At 26.9% G+C, this 21,440-nt stretch overlaps 1 protein-coding gene across 1 annotated transcript in view; it reads left to right on the top strand.

Annotated features, from left to right (window-relative positions):
* The window catches only part of LOC101237246 (arylsulfatase B), a 58,353-nt gene that overhangs the window by 24,870 nt on the left and 12,043 nt on the right, over window positions 1–21,440 (top strand). The window contains exons 3-5 of the mRNA XM_065792508.1: window positions 7,397–7,509; window positions 8,829–8,990; window positions 18,720–18,971. Of these exons, the coding sequence (XP_065648580.1) occupies window positions 7,397–7,509; window positions 8,829–8,990; window positions 18,720–18,971 (527 nt within the window). The remainder of the gene's footprint in view (window positions 1–7,396; window positions 7,510–8,828; window positions 8,991–18,719; window positions 18,972–21,440) is intronic.

Here is a 21,440-nt window from a genome sequence, read left to right as displayed (position 1 = left end):
AATTAGTAAGGAAATTATTGATGTTTTAAAAACGCATCAATATATACTGTTTTTAAAATTTCCTAATATTTGGATCAAGAAAAGTTTATTAATATGTTACTAGTTGATCTGTTACCACAGTTACATACAGTTTTTTTTTTAAAGATTACAGATTTCTTTTAAACAATGAAAAACAACAGCTATTAGAATTGTTAAAAGAGTTTTCATTTAGAAACAGCGGAAATATTTAAGTTAAGAAAAGCTCAGAACACTTAATAAAAATCTGTTTTTTTAATTTCTTCAGTAAGCAGTTGGAGTGATCTTATAAATCTTTTTCCTATACTAGTGGTCTTCTATAAGTGTCTAGTCAAAGAATTAGATGTGTAAAATTTTTTTTTTTGTATGTATATATATTTTTTTTGTATGTATGTATATATATATATATATATATATATATATATATATATATATATATATATATATATATATGTATATATATATATATATATATGTATATATTTAAACAACTTTAAAAAGTATTCTACACAATAGAGTGCTCAATGTTCTTAAAAGAACAGAGCAATTATATATTAGTAGAAAATCACTTGAAGAAAGTTTGAAAAATGCAATTTTTTCAAGATGGTTCTATTGTATTTGGTTTTAGTATGGTTGTTTCAAACTTTCTTGCACTCTCAATCCTTTTACAGCATTTCTGATCCTACTGCATAGTGACTTTCATGGATATGGAAAAAAATTTATTCAGCTTAAAAGCAAAATTTACTCTCTAGTTGGCATATAAAAGATTTTACATTTTTTGTACTGTCTTGCATAACCATTGGTAAAAACAGTAAATAAATATTGTTTGGACAGAAAATTTGCTTTTAATGTGGATATGATTAGTTAAAGCATTTTGTACAGATAAAAGTAATAATTAAGGTTTTTCTAGATCAGATTTTCGAGCTGATTAATAAAATGGAATCCATTTTGATCCTACATGTCCAGATTCTTCTGAAATTTTAAATTTTATTTTTTTATCTTAAATCAGTTTTAAGCTATAGTTTTCACACACTTTCAATTTCAAACATTCCTTTTTTAAGTTGCGTAAATGTAAGTTTATATTTATATTCAATTTACAGTTAAAAATAAGGCATAATTTAGATCCTATCTGTATTTTATTGCAGGATGTCTTTAATCTGCAGACGATCTTGTAGAAATAGTTCAAACAGTTTCTGTTACACTTGTGGTCATTATGTCATTAAAAGGCAGAATAGAAAAATGAATTCAAATTTCTTACTGCTTACAACTTCTATTTTGGATTCAAGGTGGGAAATAATGACAAAAAATGGGCGCCTCAGTATAGTTGCACCAACTGCTACATGTGTTTGACTAAATGGTTGGATGGAAAAAGACCAACTGGCATACCGTTCCTATGATATGAAAGGAGCCACGAGATCATACCACCGACTGGTATTTTTGTTCAACATAAATCAAGGGACATTCTCTAAAGACAAAGGACAAAATAATGAATCCAATTTGTGATTCAATAAAGTTGCCAGTATCTCACAGTGACAGTTTGCCTATTCCAACTCCACCAAGTGTATTCAACCTCTTTCCCTCTCCAGATACATCAGACAAATCAAACAAAGAAAATGATGATGATGACTTTATGCCTGAAACGGATTCAGCTCCACATTTTATTAACCAACAGGAGCTGAGCGATCTAATCAGAGACTTACATCTATCAAAATCGAAAACTGAGGTTCTGGGTTCTTGACTACGAGAGTGGCACTTGTTAACACCTGACACCAGACTGACCATTTACCGAAATAGTCATGAAAGATACTCAAAATATTTCATAAAACAAAATAGTATCATCTTTTGTATGAATGTTGAAGGATCGTTAACTGAACTTGGACGTGTCTATCCCTCTTATCAATGGCCTGTCTTTATCGACTCCTCAAAATACTCTCTAAAGGCAGTATTAATTCATATTGGAAACAAATATATTTCCATTCCAATAGCTCATGCAGTGGGACTGCAAGAAACTTATAAGACAATGAAAACTGTACTTGACTGCGTTAGCTATGGCAATCACAAGTGGATTATTTGTAGTGACCTTAAAGTAGTTGCCCTGTTGCTTAGACTGGAATTGGGTTTCACTAAGTAAATGAGTTTCCTCTGCCTCTGGGATAGCCGAGATACTAAAAATCATTATGTGAAGAAGATATGGCCCAAACAAACAAAATTTAGCCCATGATACCACAACGTTAACACATTCCATTTGTTGAACCGCTAAAAATTGTGTTTCCTCTTTTGCATATCAAATTGGGTTTGGTGAAATGTTTTGTAATGTAAGCGATGAATAAAAACGGTGCTGGCTTTAAGTATGTCCAAATAAAGTTCTCTCAAATCATTTCTGAGGCAAAGATTAAAGAAGGTGTGTTGATGGGCCTCAAATAAAAGAGCTCCTAAAAGATATGAAATTTGAGGAAACTCTTACACCAGCTTAATGCAATGCATTAAGCTGGTGTAAGAGGCAGTCATTTAAAGCCGTGGTTCATAACTTCCTGGGAAACAACAGGGCAGATAATTTCAAGAATCTGGTAGAAAGTCTTGTGAAGCATTATCAAGAGCTGGGTTGTCGAATGTTGTTAAAGCTACATTTCTTAGATTCTCATCTTGACCTTTTCCCAGAAAATTTAGGCACAGTTTCAGATGAACATCGTGAAAGGTTTCAGGAGATTTGGACCATGGAGAAGAGGTATCAAGGCAAACGGAATGAAGTTATAATGGCTGATTATTGTTGGTTTTTAAGAAGAGACACTCAAAAGACTCATAAATGACAGTTCAAGCTCACTCATCATTTCTAAACACTTGTAACCATATCTTATTCATGTCATGTTTTATATTTCTTTATATGAAAAGCAGCATTTACACTAAAAGTGTTTTTTGAATATTCCTAGAAATTGGGATGTATAGGATAAAAACTAAAGCGATTTTTGGATTCAGCATGCTCGAATTTACTAGAGAGGCATAATTATAATAGCTGAAAAAAAACTTTGTTGACCAGAGTTTTTTCTTTAGTAAAATTTCTGTTTTGTACTGGTAGATATTGTTAATTTTGATCAAATAAATTTTTATATATAAGTGTTGTTTTTTAACTGAACTTTTAAAATACTTTTCCATATTTTCTATTTTACAATATGTTTCCAAAATTTTAAAACAAATACACACGTTTTCAGTTTTTAAATTACAATTATTATAGAAAAACAAAACAGGATGTGCTTTACAGAAGTTAAGATAATTAATTGTCACCTAATTATGCAGAGCTTACTAAAATATAACAAAAATTTTGTTATATATATATAAGGTAACGTGGAGTTAACTTGACATCTGGGTAACATTGACATGTATTAGAGTAAATGTTTTACCAGCCATCCGTTGATTATTGTTAATTAATTTAACAGATATTAATGCCAGATGTTAAATGAACAAATGTAACTATTTTTACCCACATAATAGTAAGTGTAAATAACAACACAACACATAGAGCATAAGTTAAACTAGTTTAGGGTTTTTTTCCTGCTGAAAAACTTTAGTCAAAAGATAAATAAAACCATACATTTCATTTTTACATGTTTTTATAATTTTGTTTTTAAATACTAAGCATTTATAAAATTTTTGTAGCATTTTTTTAAAAACGCGTATTTCAGTTTATTATATAACATTTATTTATTTATATAAAAATATTTCATATAACAGGAATGCTTAAGTCAACCAATTGGCTAAAAGTTAAGCAAAAGTTGGTGGAATGTCTTGCATCTGATGATTCTTTCACAATTACATGAAATGAAATCAAACAAAGCAAACCCTAAATTAAAAGAGTAATTCTTAAAAAAAAAAGAAAAAAAATGTACCAATACATCAAATGTCAACAGATCTAAAAACTGACTCTTGCAAAAAATTAAAATCTACATTTAACAATGTTGCATAATATTGGTAAGAACAAAACATCAAAACCTGAAAATGTAAAAAATTATTTTGTTGTTTCTGAAATTAAACCAAACACCAAAAAATTTGTAACCAAGAAATTCAACAAAAAATTACAGTGCTACGGGATTTTGTCGTAATCAGATATTGAGTCATTAATAAGCTTAACAGTTCTTAGAGACAAAAATTTTAATCATAAATTAACATCCTTTTTTATATTTTTAAGTAGACACTATCTGAACTGAAGCTAATTGATAGCTTTCAAAAAATAGTGCAAGGGAGAGTGGTGTACCTCAGAGGTATTTTCAAACTTTTACAAATATTTAAAAAAATATTTACAATATTTTCTGTAATAATATATTTTCATTAACTTTATGATATTAGTGACTCTAGGATTTTTTAATTAAATATCCAGACATTTTTTCATCCCTTTTTTTAAGTTTAAAAAACAGCTTACATTACAGCTAAAGTACACCACCGGTGGTGTACCTTGGAGGTATTATTGTTTTAACAGATTAAGTACTCAACTTGGTAGAAATTTGATATAATGTTTACTTATAGAGTAATTGGACTGCACATCAGAGATAATATTAATCTATCTAGTTTGATTTATATAAACTATATATTAATTGATACTTATGTTGAAATTATATATTATTATAAATTTAAACTAATTTATACTTTGAAGTATTAAAAACTTACAAAAGAAATAATGTTGATCAAGAAAAGAGTAATAACAAATATCTACATTAAAGTTTAGTAATAATAAGTATTTCACTTAGATTTAACATTTATCTATTCTACATTCAGGTTATCAAAGTTAATGCCAAATGAGTTTTTTCAGCTGTCTTGCTGAACCTCCTGTAATAGAGGGAAGTGGCAACTAAAAGATCTAATGTCTAATGTGTCCAACTCATACACAGTTTTATAATATCTTTGATAATTCAAAAAAATTATCATAGAGAAAATATCAATTTGAAAAAAAAAAATTACATTTTAACAAAGAAATACACACATATTATTCTAAAGAAATTCTTAATAAACAAAAGAAGTAATAAACTATAACAATATTTTACATTAAAAAAATACTTTCATAACAAATTATAATAGTATTTACAAAATCATGCAAGTTTGTACCTTGATGGTATCACCAAGGTACACAACATTAGCTACCTCCAAGGTACACCGCTACCACAGTTTTTACAAAACAGCTACCATATGTTTATAGGTTAGTAGTTAAGCAGTTTCAAGCATGCATAAATGCAGCTGAAAACATGTTTTACAATTTTTGATAATCAGTTTTAAAACAAAGTTTATACCTATAGTTGTAGAAAAAAAAGAATGCGCTCTAAAACAATTACTTTTTGGTACCGGAAACATACTTATATTTTTATTGCAACAACAAATGTGTTAATCTGTGGTAAAACAACTTATTATGAACCTTTAGAGGCCAATACATGCAACTAAAATTTCAGTTTGAATTCATCACTTAAGATGGCAGCACAATTAACGTGTCTTCAAGGTATACTCACCTCCAAGGTACACCACTCTCCCCCAACATAACATTTTCATTGCAATTTTTACAAGTTTTTAATGCTGCTTATTTTTAAAACGAAAATGTAGGTTGGTGCTGATATATATTAAAAATATTTTCTCTATTTTGTTTGTCAATATTCCAATGATATCATTATCCCTCATGATGTAACTTTAACATTTACATCATAAAACATACTACTGTTAATGTTACCCCATATAGGGGTTACATTGACAGTTGAAACCCAAAAACAAAATTAATTATCTATCAATAATATTAGATAACTAATTAAATTCTTCATCCCTTTATGCCAGCATTATTATTGGTAAACACATAGAAATATTGCATACCAAATTTAGTTTGTTACAGCTAAAAAAAAATTTTTTTTTTAAAGATGTGTCAATGTTACTTTACCTCAAATGGTCGAATGGTCATACATTTCGATATAAGATATCAAAGTTTTACTTAATATTAGAAGAAAAACTAAAAATAAAATCTACCTGAATTTTATGTTATCTTTTTATTTAATAGGTTTACAAAAAAATAATATAAAGTCCCATTAGATTAGTTTATAATTTACTTACCTGTTAATCACCCTTAGCAACAATAACCGCCATACTTATTCTTGGTATTCTACTTACTGGCTTATCCAATTTGTCAAAGTCAATTTTATGCCATTAACTCATAAGTTTTTCCCACATCTTATTCATCATTAGGGATTAGTTTTTGATATTACTTTTAATTCATCTCATAAAAATTTGATAAGAGAGAGATCTTGTGATTGGGAAGGCTAAATCAGTCTATTCAATATTTGATTATTCTCGAACTCAGTCAAATAACTTATACAATGTTCTGAAAAATATGTTTTGGATTTAAGTCATTTTCTTCAAAAAAGAATAAATGGTTTCCCATTACCCCAACTCTCCAAAGCTGACTTCAAAGCATGACTTTTTAAGTGTCCAAGTAAACCACTTTTGTTATTATTCCTTTTTTTTTTACAATGTTACCTATGGCATTTTGACCTAAACAGCCCTGCACCTTAACACCACATCTGCCATGTTTTGTAGTTGATAATACCCACTATTTTACCATGCATTCAACGATTTTTTTTTCAGACAATCTTTTCTTGAAACCAAAGATTTAAAACTTCAACATTTCGGCCCACGTTTACAATCATTGGTAGTTCAGTTTTTATGTAATTTTGCCCGCTTTTGCATTTTTGTTATTCTTATGATTTTTATCAAAGCATTATAATCAAAATACTTTTATATTTTTTAAATTATCTAGCAGTGCAAAAATGAACATAAAAAAAAGTTAAATAAAATTAAAAAAAAAAAGTTAATGTCATTCGAATAATTATGAATAGTAGTGTATATATATATATATATATATATATATATATATATATATATATATATATATATATATATATATATATATATATATATATATATATATATATATTTATATGTATATATATATATATTTATATGTATATATATATATTTATATGTATATATATATATATATATATATATATATGTATATATATATATATATATATATATATATATATATATATATATATATATATATATATGTATATATATATATATGTATATATATATATATATATGTATATATATATATATACATATATATATATATATATATATATACATATATATATATATATATATATATATATATATATATATATATATATATATATATATATATATATATATATATATATATATATTCATGGTGGATTGTACTATTTAATGAAATGTGTAATGGGTCAAATTGTCTATAATAAGTAAAATTAGATATTTCAAAAACCTTGAATTTATATTTATCATTATAAAGTTTATTTATTAATTAATGTTAAAGGTATGCAAAGTGACACTATATTTGCTGCCAATGCTTGGGGCGTCGGTTTGGATGAAAAGTTTTTACCTCAGTATTTGAAAAATGTTGGTTATAAGACCCATGCGATTGGCAAGGTATCATATATGTATTTTTTTTTTTTTTCAATTACAAGTATACTATTTGAATTGAGATTTATTGCATTTTAAAATTGTATTTTTAATCAAAAAAATAAGAAAGTAAATATATTTTTAAATAAATATTTTCTGAGGTTTTAATTTTAAGGAGTATAGGTAAATAAAACCATTGTAATATTACATTACTGACACACTTAGATGCATAATTATATTGTTGTTATTAAAATTAACATACTTAATGTCTGAAAAAAAACAAAAACAAAAAGGGCTACTAAATAATATAGAAAAATAGAGTATGGAAACCAAAAATTTAAAAAAAAAGAGATATGAAAAACTATAAGAAAAGTATTTGTTTTATTAGAAATTCAACTTGATTATTTTTGTTTTTATATATAAATAATTTTTATGAAAATAAGTTTAAATAAAAATAAAATTTTATATTGACAGTAAAAGTATGTTAATATAAAATTTTTTTAACAAAGTTTAGATATGTTTATGGATACCATTGCAAGACAAGTTGTGGGGATGCTCATATCTTATTTCACTTATCAAAATCTTGTATGAACTGTTGTTCAGTTAAGCAAAGCTTTTTACAATTTCAAGAAGACTGGCTGCAGTCTTGTTGAAATCAAGTTTTTATTGAATTAATGAATTGAATCTTCTTGAAATTGAAAATTTTGTTAAAAGCATTAAGTTTAGAATTTTTAGAAATTAGGAAAAATGGTATAAAAAAAAGATACACATAAAATAAAATAAAACGTAAGCATAAAAGTTTTAAAACAATTGAAAGATAATAATCCTGAGTGAACTTCATAATTAATCATTGATTTATTATTTTATTGTAATTAAAATTTTAATTATAATATATAATTGATGCACAAGATATATAAAGATATTTTATTAGAATTTAAGTGATTAGTTAAAAACAATATCTTTTAAGTATACATTTTATTGGTTTACTTTATAATTGTTTATGCGACATAGATTATTTGTGATTAATTGTTTATGCGACATTATTTGTGACAATATATTATTTATATAAAATTTAATTTCATTTCAGCAGAAGCTTTAAAGCTTTTCTAAATATTTTGAAAAGATTTTTTTGAAAAGTGTAATTGTTTCTCTTCAGCTTTTTATGAAATTAAACCTTAGAATGAGGTCTTGGTTGAAAAATTTATTCATAAAATTTTTTAAAATAAATTATTTTTTGTGAAATAAAATTTTTTTAATAAATTTTTTTTGTGAAATAGTTAAATATAAAGTAAAATAGTTATTAATTTAATTAAATAAAGTTTTATTAATTTTGTTTTTAAAATTAGTGGCATTTGGGATTTTTTTCTAAAGAGTACACTCCTACCTATCGTGGTTTTGATTCGTTTTATGGATACTATGGAGGTCAAGCAGATTATTGGGACCACTCTTTAGCTTCCAATGGTTGGTGGGGTTTAGATTTGCATTATGACACACCGTCATCAAGCAAAGTAAGACTTTTTTTATGCAAACAAATATGTGATTAAGATTTATGATTTTGTTCGTTTAGTTTAGTTGGATAAAATAGTTAAACTTTTATATTGATTTTTTTTTAGTATAGTTTTTTAGAGGTTTTAATTTTACATAAAACTTGAAAATAAAGTGTTTAAAGTAACCCTAATTTATGGTATCCGTTATATATGCATTACCTGATATGATAACCCCAATTTATGGATTCTCAGTTTCTCAGTACTATGCAAAAAAATTATAAAAATATAAATTAAAGCATCTTTCATTTGGTGAGCCAGGAATCAGATAAATATTTTATTTTTTTTATACTTCTAAATCATTACTTTTATTAAGTTCAATTATTACCTTTTGTTGAAAAAATAAAACTTACTATATTATTTGCTATATATGCTATACATAAAATTTTGTATTTATTATTAACTTTTCACTTGTTAATACTGTAATAATATACTAATAATAGTAAGCTTTATATGTTAAACAAATGCAATTAACAAAACACTTTAGAACATTAAGGAGTTAAATGTCTAATAAGTGCAAGTACCATATACAAAAAAAAACATAGTATAACATACTTAACATAGTTGTTAACATGATTGTTTAAACACAACAAACATCTAAATATTTGATTTCAATTGTCGAAAATTCTTTTTCATTCAATAGAAAAAATATTTTTAAAGCTGAACTTGCTTCTGGGAGTAAAGGTTCTGTTTTGACAATATAAAACCGTGTTTTGTGGAATTTGATTTAGAAGTGTTTGAAGTTTTCTCAAAAGTTTTGACATAATTAGATTTTCTATTTTTAGCGTTTTGAAAAAGTCAAAAAAGTATTTTGTGAAAATGGATTTTTTCCAGGATGCAAGAACATTCCAGGCAGTATACATACCAATATATTTTGGTGTCACTCTCCCTGTCAATCTTTTCTTAAAAGAACAATTAACCACCTCATCAAAAGGTTGCATGTAATTAGTGCAACGTGAAGAAAATATGAAGTGCAATTGATTCTTTGAATTAAATGCACTTGTTTTTTGCACTCAATGTTTTTTCATTCTTATTTGCTTGAACATGTCTTAAGTACCAGTCCTCATAGACAACAATCATCTAATCATTCATCTTTGCCTTCATTGTTTCAAATGTTTAGAAAGTTAAGAAGGTAAGTTCATAGGTTTAGAATTTAAATAATGCTTTATTATTAGTTAGATTACATTTTTCTTTGTCACTTTACTTGGTGGTTCATTGGCATCAGTAGGGATATCCTTAAATGTAAAACTTGTCTAGCAGGATCATTTATTTGTTTGTTTCTTTGTTTAGGAGTACTTTTAGCATACCATATCTCATTTGGGAAAGATGTTTAACAAAAGAATCATGCAATAGTACTCGGATTTCATTATATACATAATCATGCTGGTCACCAATTCCTTCATTTGTTTCATCTTATGCAACCATTCTCCTATGTAAGCCATCAATAATTGATTTTGATGTTAATAATTCAATTTAATAAGTCAATTCTACAAATTTTGAATCCAACTCTAATGCACTCTCCAGAATTTTCTGCGACATTGTTTATTAGCAATTTTAGCATTTGTGGAAATTTAGTTATATGTAGTATGCCAGATTTTTTTAGTAGTTAATAATTTTAGATCTGTCAGCACCTTTCTCCATGCCCCTTTCAATGATTAAAGAAAGGCTACATTCAGTGGTTGGCACAGATTTTGGTGATAGACATAAATGTGACATTATTTATATTCACATTCTCCTAGTACATTGACTGTTACAACATAAAGAGGCAACAGGTGTCCATTAATTGCTGCTTTCAATGTATTCATTAAAATAGTTCACAAAATAATTTTTAATACTAACCTAAATATAGTTGCAGCAATCAGGATGCTTCATTCCATGCTTAGTTACCTCATACTGGGATCATTGGTCAAGTTAGCGTTGTCATAGTTGTTCAACTCCTGGGTAATTATCTTTGAACATAGCAATTGTTTGTCGCCAAAATTTTTTACAATAGCCATAAGGTCAATGGAAATCCTCATTCAGAGCAAGTTGCAATATACTTAATAGATACCATCTCCGTGTCTGATGATCAAATAAATGAAGACCACATTTTATCATGTTTTTTTTTTTAACATTTTCTCTCATTTTACCATTGTTTATCTTGCTGGCTGCTACTGCTAAATTAACATCGGTGTAATCTTTTTTTTGACCCTGATGTATGTTTATGTTAATGAAACATTTATTTTAATGATGTATGTTTATGTTAATGAAACATTCATTTTAATAATGTATGTTTATGTTAATGAAACATTTATTTTAATCTAAGAATTAAAAAATGGTAAGTTATGAATTTAAAAAATCAACATTTTAAATAAAACAAGGTTTGTGTAGACATAGTAAGTCTATCAACATCCAAAACAATATTTTGAAGCATTCCAACTTTATTATCTGTCCAAAGTAACCAATATTTTTATCCAATTTTAAGATCTGTTTAAAGTAACCTCATTTGTTATAAATTTTATAATAAAAAGAAACAGTTTATTACAAAAGATATCTTATCAATGCAAGGTTATTAATTGTTTTCAAATTTCAAACTTGAAGGGAATTATTTTGATTTAATAATTTATTATTTAGAATTTGGAAAATGCTGAAAACAAGAAAGCAGTATAATGTATATTTTTGTAACTTTTTAAATAACTCTCTTTGGTAACTCTGGAACAACCCAGAGAATGATGTTCTAATATCTTAAACTTGAAGTAATACAGGGTGTTTGTCATCAGAGTGTTTGTCTAAATATCTGCATTTCCAATGGGTGTTTTTCTAGATATCATTTTTTGTATATAAGTAGGTGCTAGTCTTAAGTCAATGAGATTGTGTGCATCAGAGAGCTTTGTTTACATCTGCTTTGATAGAAATTGACTATTTTTTAATTGAGCAAACTCTTTTTAATAAATAATATTTGCTAACTAGAGTTTAAAACTGGCATGTTAAAAAACCTAACTGCTTTCTCTTTTTTTTTTTTTTTTTTCTTTTGAGTTTGACTTCTTTAACTTTTACCTTTTTATAGTTTTATAATTTTTAATACTAACCTAAATATAATTATTAAAAACTACTGATATAATCAAAACTTATAAAAAAGAAGATATTTAAATGTAACATTTAAATCAAAATAATTGCAGTACTAATAATTGAGTTGTTGTCGCCATTATTGGAAACCAAATTTAAAAATAAAATCATTAGATATTTTGTGTAAACAAAACCCACGCAACAAGAGTTTTATAATAATGTAAGTAAAATAAAAGATGAATATGCAATTAAAAATTGTGTAAAATACTACTAAACTATTTATTTCTAGGTCTCAATAGCATCAATTTTGCTGATCAACTGATTTTTAGCACCTTTTTTTCAGCAAAATTTTATCTTAGTGGCTAAAAAAGGGTTTCAGAGATGTCAATATTTTTTAACAACTTTGGTGTTAGATCTAATCTTATTTGCTGATAATCTGGTTGTTACTGTAACAATTAAGAATAACGTAAATTGTAAAGATGCCACAATTAATCTGTGACTATTCCGCCTATTTGGCTAAATTTTTTTCTATTTGGTTTTTTCGGCTGAATACCAAATACCAGGTTGTAACAAAACAAAAAAAAATGCATTGAAAAAGGATTCCATGTAATTGTTATTTTTATTTATTATAATAAATAATTAGCATATTTGATACTTAAACCTATGAGTAGTAAGTTATGATAAAATCTTTTGCATAGTTTGATGATAGAAAATTATTGCATGTTTTCTCATAAATTATAAATACTTCTAAAAATAGCCATTCATTGTATACTCTATATATTACTATATATTTTATATACTACTATATATTTTAGCAAGTTCTGTTAGGATAATGTTTTGCGTTTAATGACCACCACTTATAAGGGGTTTTCTGTCTATTTTAAGCAAAACAGGTTCATGTAAAACTAATTTCATTTGCAATTGAACTTTTCTTTTCCAAATCATTCTCAACAAAAAGTATGTATGCATGTTTTTTATAGAGAATGATTTGATTGTTTACATTTTCTTTTCTTACTCATCACCGGTGCTACTAGACACTGGTAATGGTTAATTGGTGTCAACCAGCTTTTCAATGAGAAGGATTAGCTTTTTACTGCAAGAAATTAACCTTTCACTAAAAAAGATTGTAATGTGTGTCACATACCTCAATCTTTTTTAGAGCATTTAAATTTTTGTTTTGCTTGTTGTGTTTTAACTAATCCCAGGATATTAGTTTTGGAACTTACATCAATAAAAAACGCAATTGTTTAATTTTTTAGTTTTAAACATCTTCATTTCCAACAAGACTGCAAGCAACCACTACTAGATTTAATGGAAGAGAAAAGATGAAGTTTATAAAGCAAGATAACAATTAATAGATTACTTAAAAGATTGCAAATTATATGAATCAGAAAAACAAGATAATGGGTGCAAATTCAAAAGAACTGATGTCCAAGGAAAAAAGCTAGGTGAATAAGAATTTTTAGAGCACTTAGACAAGAAAAAAATGGTAGTATCATCAGCGAACAATGCCACATTATCATTTAAATAAGTAAAGAAAAAAAACTAATAGACATACTTTATATCATATATAGTATTTGCCAACTAAGTGAATTAAACGGTTCAGGGTTGTTATAAGCGAAAAGTTACTGTTTTCTATTAGCATGCAATAACTATCAGATAAAAGTTTTAATAAAGATGAATTTAATATATTTGAATATATTTGAATATAATTTGATATATTTGAAGTAGTAGGTTTAATAATATAAAATTATTAACAAATTATTAATTTTTAATTATTAATAAAAAAAGTTAATTTATTTTAATGTTTTAAAAATAAAAATAAAGACCAGGCTGTATTGTTTAAAATGAAAGGAATAATAAAAAAGTTTAACATTCTTTTGCTTTTAAACCTTTTGCTTTAACAACCCAAAACCAATTAAATTAGCATATTCTAGACAATAGAATTATTTTAAACACTTTTTCAAAATTTAAATGATTTTTTTTCAACTGGTCAACCATGACTGGCAAAATTTCATTTTAAGAGGTCCAAATAGCAATTTAGTCAGTATTAAATTATAATATTTATAATATATATATATATATATATATATATATATATATATATATATATATATATATATATATATATATATATATATATATATATATATATGTATATATATGTATATATGTATGTATGTATATATATATACATATACATGTGTGTATATATATATATGTGTATATATATGTATATATATATATATATATATATATATATATATATATATATATATGTATGTATATATATATATATATATATATATATATATATATATGTATGTATATATATATATATGTATGTATATATATATATATACATTTATATGTATATATATATATACATATATATATATTTTTTTTACTTTTTTTTTTTCTTTTAAACATCTTCGCTTCCAACAAGGCTGCAATCAACCACTAATTAAAATTAGAAGTTACTGGAAGAGAAAAGATAAAGATTGTAGAGCAAGATAATGATTGACGAACGACTTAAAGGATAGCAAATTATATGAATCAGGAAAGCAAGATGAAGGAAGCGAATTCCAAAGAACTGATGTTCGAGGAAAAAAACTAGTTGATTAAGAGTTTTTGAAGCACTTAAGAACAGTCACAGAAAAATGATGAGAATTAATTGAATGACGAGTAATACGAGAATGAATTTTAGTAGATGGTACAAGAGATGCTAGCTCTTTAGAACAGTACCCATTATAGTATTTGTAGAAAAGAGAAAGAGAAGCAACATTACGACAATGTGATAATGGTTGGAGGTTGGCTGCAAGAGCAGGTCCAACTATGTTTACAATGTGTTTTTGTACCTTGTCTAAAAGAGAAAGGGCATCATTAGAAGATCCGCCCCAGATATGGTAACAGTGCTCCATACAAGGACGGATTTGAGATTTATTGAGATAAAGAATAGAATTTAGAGTAAGAAAGTGTCAAGCTCGATAAAGAGATGCAACCTTAGCAGATGCTAATTTTGCAACAGGTTTGATATATGGTTTCCAAGAAATATCGGAAGTAAGACTTAATCCTAGAAAATGAAGAGTAGATGACTCATTGAGTACATCATCGTTCATAAATATAGGGAGATCTAAATTATTGCAATAATGATTGGCTGAAAAAAAATTGAGTTTTATCTGTGTTGAAGTTCACCAGCCACTGTGAGCCCCGTGCTGTAGCAGAAGTGAGATCCTTTTCAAGCTCAGATGCCCTCTCCAAGCGATCAGAGAGTGTTGGCTTCTTATCACAACAAGAATAAATAGTAGTATCATCAGCAAACAATGCCACCTTAGATGTGAGAATGTCTGGAAGATCATTAATGTAAATTAAAAAGAGTATATGGCCAAAGATTAAATTTATGGGAACCCCTGAAGTTACAGAATAAGAAGAGTGCTGTCCATCGAGGACAACTTTTATACTATGATTGGAAAGGAAGGGTTCAATAATCTTAAAGATGTTGCAGGATACACCATAAGAAGAAAACTTATGGAGAAGACCAGCATGCTAAACTTTATCAAAAGCCTATGAAATGTCAAGAGCGATGATATTAACCTCTCCACCTTTATGTAATGCACAATAAAACCTATCGGTTATTACTATTAACAAATCAGCTGTAGAATGAGAAGATCGAAATCCATATTGATGGTCAGAAAGTAAGATATTTGATTCAAGATGAGAAATTAAATGTTTGTTAATTAAAGATTCAAAAACCTTGCTTATGATAGGAAGAAGACTAATGGGACGGTAGTTAGACAAATCAGATTGCTCTCCAGAATTTTTGAAGATAAGGATAACAGATGCCGCTTTCCAGCAGGCTGGAAAACAAGACTCTGATAAGCACTTGTTAAATAGTTTTGAGAGTATAGACAATAGCTTGGGAGAACACTTCAGCAAAATTGCAGCAGCACAATGAGAGAAAAACCATGGAAAAGAGTGAGAAACACATTTGTCAACAGAAAGATTTCTACCCAAGGACTATTACGATAAAAATCATGGAAAGAGTCCCAGTCAGCTTTAAGTTGTAAGAGGTATGATAATAGGGGGATTCAGATGATGAAGAAGAATGAGATATTATTTTTAGAGAGATCAAACTGTGATCAGAAGCACCTAAGGGTGATGTGGAGAAACTGAGCACTGACTAGGATCAGAAACAAAACATAAGTCGAGTAGAGTAGAGAAGGTAAATGATTTGGGTTGTCTGGAAAGCGAGTTGGAAAGTTGACTATTTGAGTTAGGGATTGAGAAAGGCAAAAGTTGTGGGCTTTAATGCCTGCAGAGTCACTGACACTAGAACCAAGCCATTTAGTGTGGTGAGCATTAAAGTCACCAACAACAACAATATTAGCTGATGGATAAAGAGAGAGGGCTTGGTCACTATGATCAGAAATAACATAAAAATAAGTGTAGTCTTGAGATAAAGGAGAGCGATATAGAACAAAGAGAAAGGCGTTAGAGTGAAGTGATGCTAAACAAAAGCACATGAAAGTATAGTCTGTGGATTCAAACCCAGTTTCACGACAAATGGGTGAATTCCTACAAATGTAAATGCCCCGGCCTAGCATGTGACTATTGGAGTCTTTACAAATTAAAGGAAGATAACCATCAACACTAAGATCACAAGATGAGACAGTTGAACTCATATTAATCTCACAAAGAGCAAGTAGGTCTGGTGAATTTTGCAAGAGGTAAGACTCAACAGAAGAAAAGTTACTTCAAAGACCATAAATATTAGTGAATGATAGGTTTAGAGAACTAGGTGATGATGATGGTTTTTTGTGTTTTATAGCTTTTGGTACTTTATTCATTTTTAAATTTGTTGAAGAACTTGACCCAAAGCCACATTGCTATTAATAAACCCTAAGCCATAACAAAGGGCTCCAAATGTAGCCTCGCAATGCACACCATCCATGCGCAACATGGCACTGTTAATACTTTGATATTTTTCAGCTGTTGATAGAATCAGCCTCTCTGATTGCTACCACAGAGTTCGGGAAACCTGACTACCAGCCGGCCTCAGAACCATAAAACTGAGTTTTAGAGCTGTACCCTAATTTGGAAATAATAGAATGAGTTGCCTAGTCATAAAAACAGAGACATAAGCAAAACCCATGCATTGAGTCAAGATCCAGCATTCAACATCCTAAACTGGAAACAATGTATTAAAAATACATCTGCGCCAGCCTAGTAGATGAAGAAGGGGTGCAAGGCTGGTCAATAGATAGAATCTGTTTATCCCTTAAGTCTTTGCCTAGGAGGCCTACAAGACAGTAGCCTGGTGCATTTAACTTCTGCCTAAGATGAGTATTTTTATCGAGACACCATTTCTAGCCTTTACTCAACCAAGAGCCCCATCACAGGGGGTATATATATATATATATATATATATATATATATATATATATATATATATATATATATATATATATATATATATATATATATATAGTTTGTTGCATTTGGGAGTATGGAAGGAAAATAATGATTCTTGTGCCAATAAATACATCACTTTTAATAACTAATTACTTTTAATAACTTTTGACTTTCGTCCAACATTTGCGTATTGTCAGAAAGTAAAAACCATTAATTTAATTACAAATTAATCGTTTTTTCAACGCAAATTTAATTGACTAGAATGTTTTTAACAATATAAACAATGTTTTTATTTTTAATTTTTTTTAATAAAATGTTTTTATTTTTATTTTTTTTAATAAAATGTTTTTATTTTTATTTTTTTTTGCTGTAAATCATGCGCGGAGTGTTGCTACATCAACTATCTTATAGTCTGACTTGCAACAAAGTGCTGCTGCATCGACTGACAAATAGCCTGATTTGCAACGGAGTACTGCTACATCGACTGAGGGTTTGGTTGGGGCAGGCAGTCTATCAATTAATAAAAAAAAAAATTCCAGCCTTGCATTTTAATTTTTACTTTTTGTCAACAAAATACGGAAAAAACTTTCTGACAACATATAAGAGTTATATATATATATATATATATATATATATATATATATATATATATATATATATAACTCTTATATGTTATATATATATATATATATATATATATATATATATATATATTTATATGTATGTATATATATATATACATACATATAAACATATATATATATATACAGTTTATAAATAATATACATAGTATATAAATATATATAATATAGAGCATACTAAATATATGTCATAAAAACTAAATTTATAATTTATATAATTACAAACTGTGAAAGTTTATGTACAAAGAAGTCGTAACGCAGTGGTTAGAGTTTGGAATTAGAATTAGAATGGCTCAAAACCAAGAGGTTTAAGGTTTGGTGCAAGCTCTAGCCCAATAAGTGACATTGGTAAGGAAGGAGACATGAACTTCTAAGTTCTAACGCTCTTTTGCTGTAATCTGTGATAAGACTTTTAGGACTTCTTAGAGCACCTTAATAACAACAACAAAAAAAGTTCTGTAATTTATATTATTATTAATTACTTTAAGTAATTTAGTTATTACTGTTAACTTTTTAAAACTTTTCTAATAGTATGTTGTAGTTTGTTATTAACTATAAAGCATAGTACTATAATCATAAATATCAAATATTTTAGAGTATATTTAATCAATGGGGAAATTATAGTACTGCAATGTATTCAATGGAAGCTATTGATAGGATTCGTAATCACAACTCCACTCAACCAATGTTTCTTTATCTTGCTTATCAAGCAGTTCACAGTGCAAATTTAAGAGAATATCCTTTGCAAGCACCTCAAGAATGGATAGATAAATTCTCACACATAAAACACAAAGGAAGACAAAGTTATGCATCCATGATGGGTGTAATGGATCACTGGATTGGTCAGGTTTGGATTTTCAAATATTTTTTTGTATTAAAATGTTTAAATAATCATAAATAATAAAAGTATATATCAGAAATATTTTATTCAGATTATCATAATAGTAAAAAGAATAAAACAATTTATTTCATCTAAACCATACAACAACATATATTATAAAGACTATACAATAACATGTTATCAGGAATAAATTTATAAATATTATAAATAGAAATATTTTTATTTACAAAATCACAATATTAGATTGGAATAATTTTTTGATATCGAAAGTGAATGCAAATTATATTTCAAAAATTATTTGTATGTAGAATTTTTTTTTTTTATATTGTTAAGGTATTGGTACATAAAAACATTATAGTAAAGATTCTCAGTAATAATTTTATCTCAGTAATAATTTGTAGATAAGTTGTTAAGTATATGTTTGAATAGTGAATAAGATCTTTTCTTTTATTCAAGTGGGGTAAATAATACTTTCAAACAAGCGTAGCTGCTTTTATGTCTTTCCCTTTGAGAAAATATCTCAAGTATATATGTAAAACCATCTCAAACATAATCAACAAGACAAACTGATGATATTGTCTTCTTTATAAAATATTCAAATGATGTATATATTGTGGATTTGCTGTGGGATTGATGCAAAGTAAAAAAGTTTTGTAACATTCTTTAAACCTTTTCAAACGTTATGTACTGTAACTTCAACATCATGTATTGTAAATGTAAATTGAGACCTTTATTCGTAATACTTGAAATATTATAAGAAGTTTTTTCTTCTAGATAATATAAGTGTGTAAAGTTTATTTTTTAAATTGTTACTAAAGTTGAGTATAATTTTATTAAGTTATATTATATCTGAAGTTGTTTGTTTGATGTATAAAGGTATAAATTTGTGTCCATTTCTTGTTTTATGTCTTATTGTAAGGCAAAAAAAAGAAAAATATAAAACCCTTATATTTTTTTAAATATGCATCTATTTTTTCAAAACTAATATGTTGTTTTTGTTTATAACTTTGGTATTGTATCAATTTGAATTGATAGAGTTGATTGATAGAACAGCAAAGTGAAAACATCTAGGGGGAGGGGGTCTAGATCCCCTCCCCTTAGATGTTTTCCCTTTGTTGTTCTATTATTTTAATTAAACATATTAAAGTCAAATATAACAAATATAAAAGCAAATATTACAACACTTTTAACAAGGACACGTACTGATAACTTTTAACAAGGACACGTACCGATAACTTTTAACAAGGACACGTATCGATAACTTTTAACAAGGACACGTATCGATAAGTTTTGTCTAATTTTTACTTTTAGAAAATCACCAACAGAGTTATTTTTAGATTATTTAAATTAGAATGGCAAATATTTCGTAGTGGGGTACCACATCAGTTTTAGGACCATAGCTATTCGTAATTCATATGATTTAACAAAAAATGAATAATAAAACAAAGTTTCATGCTGACAATTTAAAAAAATATTTAGGTAATAAAAATAAAATAACAAAATATAAATAAAATAAAATAAATCACTCTTTACAGTTTGATCTTAACATCTTATTTAACTTGACAAAAATATTATTTAATTTAAAAATATAATTTATAAGGACAAATTATAAAAAAATTATTTATTTTGGTCATCATGAATCAAAAAAGATAAAAGTATACCTTAAAATATAATGCTTAAAAAACAGAGATCATTCTGCATAAACTTAAAATAATGTCGTCATAGGAAAAAGAATTAGATGTTTATATTTCCAACAATACAAAATGAGAAATTGCATTGAAAAAATTTAAACATTGGGTATTTTAAAACGCACATCCAGATAATAATTTTATGGATTTTTATCCAGATAAAATATCCATAAAATTATTATACACATCACTCATTTGGCTAAACTTAGAATATGCTTTTCGAAAAAAGAAAAAAAAAAATTTGTTTGAGACAAACTTAATCAAAATATCTCAACAAAAAGCCACAAAAGGCTTCAAAAGGAATCAGTTACAAAAAAAGGCTAATGAAAGTGAGTTACGGCTGTTATCGATTAATCAATTTTTTATTAAGTTGATTAATCAATTGATTAATCAAAAAATTAGAATGATTAAACAATGTTTTGTTATAAGATAAAATAGGTCAAATATTTATCATCAAATTTGCAATAGTTGTGCCAAATGCTGTAGATGTTTTATAGCATACAAATTTAGTAGAACCTGGTGATAAATATTTCTAAGAAGAAATCTTCAACTCTTCAACAAATGACCAGGAATCTGATGGCAATGAGGAGGATTTTATGCAAAATGATAGACTAAAGTTGACTTAAAGTAACTCCTTCCAAACACAAAATTAAATTTATTCAAGATCTTTTATTATCCAGAAATAAAATTAGAAAAGTAGCTTATTGTTTAAACAGGTTGAAGTTCTTTGAATTAGTAAATATAAGAATATTTGAACGCAGTATTCCTAATGTAGAAGGATTGTTGG

This window comes from Hydra vulgaris, chromosome 03, assembly GCF_038396675.1.
Source record: "Hydra vulgaris chromosome 03, alternate assembly HydraT2T_AEP".
NCBI lineage: Eukaryota > Metazoa > Cnidaria > Hydrozoa > Anthoathecata > Hydridae > Hydra > Hydra vulgaris.
The sequence above is the reverse complement of the archived record's forward strand: the minus strand, read 5'-3'. Positions and strand labels throughout refer to the sequence as shown.